This window comes from Poecilia latipinna, unplaced genomic scaffold (genome assembly GCF_001443285.1).
Source record: "Poecilia latipinna isolate Pla-1442-1.1 unplaced genomic scaffold, P_latipinna-1.0 Scaffold2747, whole genome shotgun sequence".
Taxonomy (NCBI): Eukaryota; Metazoa; Chordata; class Actinopteri; order Cyprinodontiformes; family Poeciliidae; genus Poecilia; species Poecilia latipinna.
This window is the reverse complement of record NW_015115363.1, coordinates 64,696-69,043: the sequence shown is the minus strand read 5'-3', so window position 1 is coordinate 69,043 and position 4,348 is coordinate 64,696. Positions and strand designations below refer to the sequence as shown.

At 39.2% G+C, this 4,348-nt stretch overlaps 1 protein-coding gene across 1 annotated transcript in view; it reads right to left on the bottom strand.

Moving 5' to 3' along the window:
- Positions 1 to 1,096: 1,096 nt before the first annotated feature.
- The window catches only part of LOC106939006 (NACHT, LRR and PYD domains-containing protein 5-like), a 21,820-nt gene continuing 18,568 nt past the window's right edge, over positions 1,097 to 4,348 (bottom strand). The window contains exons 7-9 of the mRNA XM_015021236.1: positions 2,867 to 3,040; positions 2,044 to 2,090; positions 1,097 to 1,944 (exon numbers count right to left, since the gene is read on the bottom strand). Of these exons, the coding sequence (XP_014876722.1) occupies positions 1,406 to 1,944; positions 2,044 to 2,090; positions 2,867 to 3,040 (760 nt within the window). The 3' untranslated portion in view covers positions 1,097 to 1,405. The remainder of the gene's footprint in view (positions 1,945 to 2,043; positions 2,091 to 2,866; positions 3,041 to 4,348) is intronic.

Here is a 4,348-nt window from a genome sequence, read left to right as displayed (position 1 = left end):
AATCCAAGAAACAAAAAATAAATCCAAAACAGAGACAAAGTGAACACAAGAGAACAAGGGAGGAGGGACGAGGTGACATGATGAACCAGCGAGTTGTAACTGGAGAATAAGGAGCTTAAATACTGGGAGGTTGATGGTGGGAACAATGGACCTGGGCTAATAAGCTAACTGATTGTAGGTGTGAGTAGTTGGAGCCAGAACCAGGCTCAGGATGGGGAAAGAGAAAGTGCCACGGGAAAGTGAGGGAGAGAATACAGGGGAACAGGAAATAATTCTAACACTTGGATTAAAGAAATATGATAAACTAGAGCAGCAGAAAATAACTTGGGAACAAGAAAAACAACTAGAATCACTAGGGAGAACAGAAGTAGAAAACAGGGCAAACTGAAGTAGAAAAATCAAAGGAACACCAAAAATGGCAAAAATCCACAACCAAACTCAAACACCCCCAGATCCTAAGACCAACCTCAATGGGGCAGGATATAAAATAATGTACATAAATAATTTGCAAATATAAATGTCACTCACTTTTATATAATTTTATGTACCACTTATGTTGGTGAAGAAGTATATTTCTAAGTATTTATTCTTCTTGGTAATTTGTTAATCAAAACACAAGATAAGAAACACTGCATAGTGTCATTACCATAACATTAGAATATGGTGCAGTTCAAAAGTGCAAGTAGATTACATTACACTATCTTCAGTCACCAATAGCAACTAAGAAAATTTACTTAGGTTTTCACAAATTTAGAGAAAAAGATGTAAATCAGAGAAATGCATGTCACAGAGATTATTGACAAAGAACTGAGAGGTCATGGGCAAAATCTTCCATTCTGACTTTACTTTGGATGCACATCCAGTCTTTGATTCATTCCTTTTAATCGTCTGCTAATGTTTTCACATTCTGAGAACTAATTATCCATGCTTTTCTTTGATCACCTAGTTGCCGCTGTGCATCTTAGCATACCTCCCCTAGAATGGTTGCAAGATGTACTAAATGATGCCTACGGGCTTCTGACAAATCCTACAGGTTTTCATAAGTTATTCCAATTTTGATGCAGAGACATTGACTTCAGGTTTTTGTTCATTTTTCCCACAGTGTAATTTAAAATTATTTTATTGACTTGAGGGGTTTTCACAGACGGGCACCATTGAATATCAAAAGGTTACTGCAGCCACATGTCTCTGATCTTTATGATAAATTGAAAACAAATGAAGATAGAGCCTTTAGTTCAGTGGTTCCTAGACTCCAGAATTCTTTGTTTGGACTTAAGATTGATGGACTATGTTGTTTCTTTTAAAAAACTGTTTTATTTAATGCGACTTATTATTTTCTCCTGTTTTTAGTGCATTGGTAGCTCTTGAAATGTTGCATTAGTTTTTAAAAGCACTTAGGACTATTCTAAAATGAGAACCAAGACCCTCCTGAACGACACTTGAACCCAAATCCAGGATAAAGAGCTTCAGTGAATTTGGTGTTGAAGGTGTAGAGGTGGATCAGTGTCTCTGAAGAGACTCTGTAGAAGGACAGAGTCCCAGCAGGACAGTCCACATACACAGCAACTCTGCCAGAGACAGAAGAGGAGAAGGAGGCATCAGGGATGAAGGCTTTTTTTTCACTATTGTGCCAAACAGTGTAACCATTATCTGAACAGATTAGACACCAGGAGTTATTATTAAATCCAAACCAGGAATCGTCATTGACTCCTTTTCTTTTGATTCTCCTGTAACTCAGTGATACATAGACTTTCCCACCCCACTCCACCTCCCAGTAACAGCGACCAGTCAGACCATCAGTGCACAGCAGCTGATAGGAATCAAATCTGTCTGGATGATCAGGATACGGCTGCTCCTCTGCCACACGTGTCACCTTCCTGTTTTCATCAGACAGTTTGAGGAATCTGTTCACAGTGTTTAGGTCGACTGTTAGTGGACAGGAATCTGAAAAACAGAACAAACGCAATGCAGTTACTGATGTGACTTTCTGAATTCACTGATGCAAAGATGAGACAATCTGATATGAATCATAAATGCCCTCACACTTCCTGAGACCTGGTGTCATCCATTTCTCTCCTGCAGGTTCCATGCTGTAAGAAAGAAGGTATTTTGATGGTATTAAAACTTTTCTGTTACCAGTGTCTAATATTTTACTGGTACTATAAGGTCATTTATAACATATGCCTTTTCCTTATTCTGTTGCATAAGCTGTTCAAATCCCAGCATTAATGATCCTAAACAAATAGCAAGAAATTAAAAAGGTATAGATAATTCATGTTTATGAATTAGATCAAATTTTTAGTCACAGCCCCGTTTTCAGATTTAAAAAGAAAAACTTATTAGTTATGGTGTGATGGACTGACAGCCTGTCCAGAGATAAGCACCAGCACCCCCAACCACCCTGCAAGGACGAGCATGCTAGATAATGGATACTAACTTTGATTGATACAACCAACAATCATGCTTCCACTTTGCAATCATGCATTGCTTTGTGTTTGTTAAAGTTTAAGCTGTTTAAATACCGTATTTTTCGGACTACAAGCTGCAATTTTTTCCCAACCCTTTTAACCATGTGGCTTATAGCCGGTGCAGCTTTTCTGTAGCTTTTTCTTCAACCACCAGGGGGCTCTTTAACAGGAAGTGAATCATTATAATTGCTTTTAGGTTTATCCTACACTCCAGATTGGTTTAGAAAGATGAACCAAACCTATCATTAATCTTTTTTGCCTTCTTTATCCAGAACTCTTCATTTGTCAGAGATCCTGAACACCTTCTGGTTTGCTGCCATATTTTGTACTGTGTCAATTCTGAATCTAGCATTAAGCAACAGCATAGCACTATGTGGTTGCAGGAAATGTTTCCTTACCTTATAGAGTCCAGTTTGAAGCTTGGATTCTTCAGTAGAGCTGTTAGACTCTTCATTCCTGAGTCTCCTGGATTATTGTAGCTGAGGTCCAGCTCCTTCAGGTGAGACGGGTTCACAGTCAGAGCTGAGGCCAGAGCAGCACAGCCTTCCTCTGTGATCAGGCAGCCTGAAAGTCTGCAGACACAAACACACAACACAGTTTTAAAAGAATGATCTAGATTCTATATTGTCAAAGTGACCCACTGGTTAGAAGTGTTGCAATGATTAGCTGGCATGCTAAGATTAGAGAATCGTGTCTGTTGAGCAGCAGTCTACATGCTGGCCTGTTGGCCTGACACATAGTAAACATATTTTCTATCTCCCAGTGTTACTATATAAAAATTAGAATGACAAAGTGGGGTTGTATTGGTAAAAACATTCTGTTAATTCAAAGTTACGTCTTGGTATATTTCCCATTCATCTCAACAGATTCTCTCCAATTGAATGGATCTTCTTGGGATTCATCCTGGAGCAGGCAGATGAAGACAAACCCAGAAAAGGTTTAAACGGGCCTCAACTGGCCAACTTCATCTTCTTGTAAACAGATGCAATGCTTACTATGTTTTGACAACTTCTACTGTCACTTCATTATAATGCAGTCAAACTGCTGTTACCCTCACCAGCCTCAAATCCACAAAAAAAAAAAAAAAAATCTTCATTTGATCCCAGAAGCAGAAAAATCTTCCAACTTGAACAAAAAAAAAAAAAAAAACAAAGCTCCCATTCTCACCCAACCTGATCCAACTAGACCAGTGATGGAAGTAGACTCAGACTCAGGAGGACAGGTCGGCCTTTGGCAAATCTCCCCTGTTGACAACACATAGACTCTCTACACTACTTTCTATAACACACTAGAAAGTAGTGTAGATTTCATCAATCTAGATCCGTGTTTCTCAACCCTGGTCCTCACTGCCCCCTGTCCTGCATGTTTTAGGTATTTCCCTTCTGCCACACACCTGAATTGTATCTCTGGGTGATTAACAGGCTTCTGCAGCACGTGATGGTCATGCATTCATTTGAATCAGCTGTTCTGGAGTAGAGGCACATCTAAAACTAGTTTTCATCTCTTGCCTTGATCTAAAAACTTGAAAACTCCAAACCAACATCTATGTTTATTTGACCAGAGTACCACATTTTGTTTCCATGTGTCATGTCATTCCCTATTATTGGTTCCAGCTGTCCCTCATTTCCTGATATCCCCCATATGTATTTAATGTGTGTCATCTGATTGTCCCTGGATCCTCTGTGTTCCTTTGTTGTGATTGTTGCATGGTGGTTTTTGTTGAGCTTGGCAGTGTGCAGAGCATCTTTGCATTTTGACCTCATTAAAACATTTTTCTCACTTCACCCTGGGTCTGACGGCTCTCATCCTCATGTCAACCCTCAGTTTCATGACAAATACTCAGTTTGATATTGCAGAGAGTCCTGGTGGTTATAAACTTC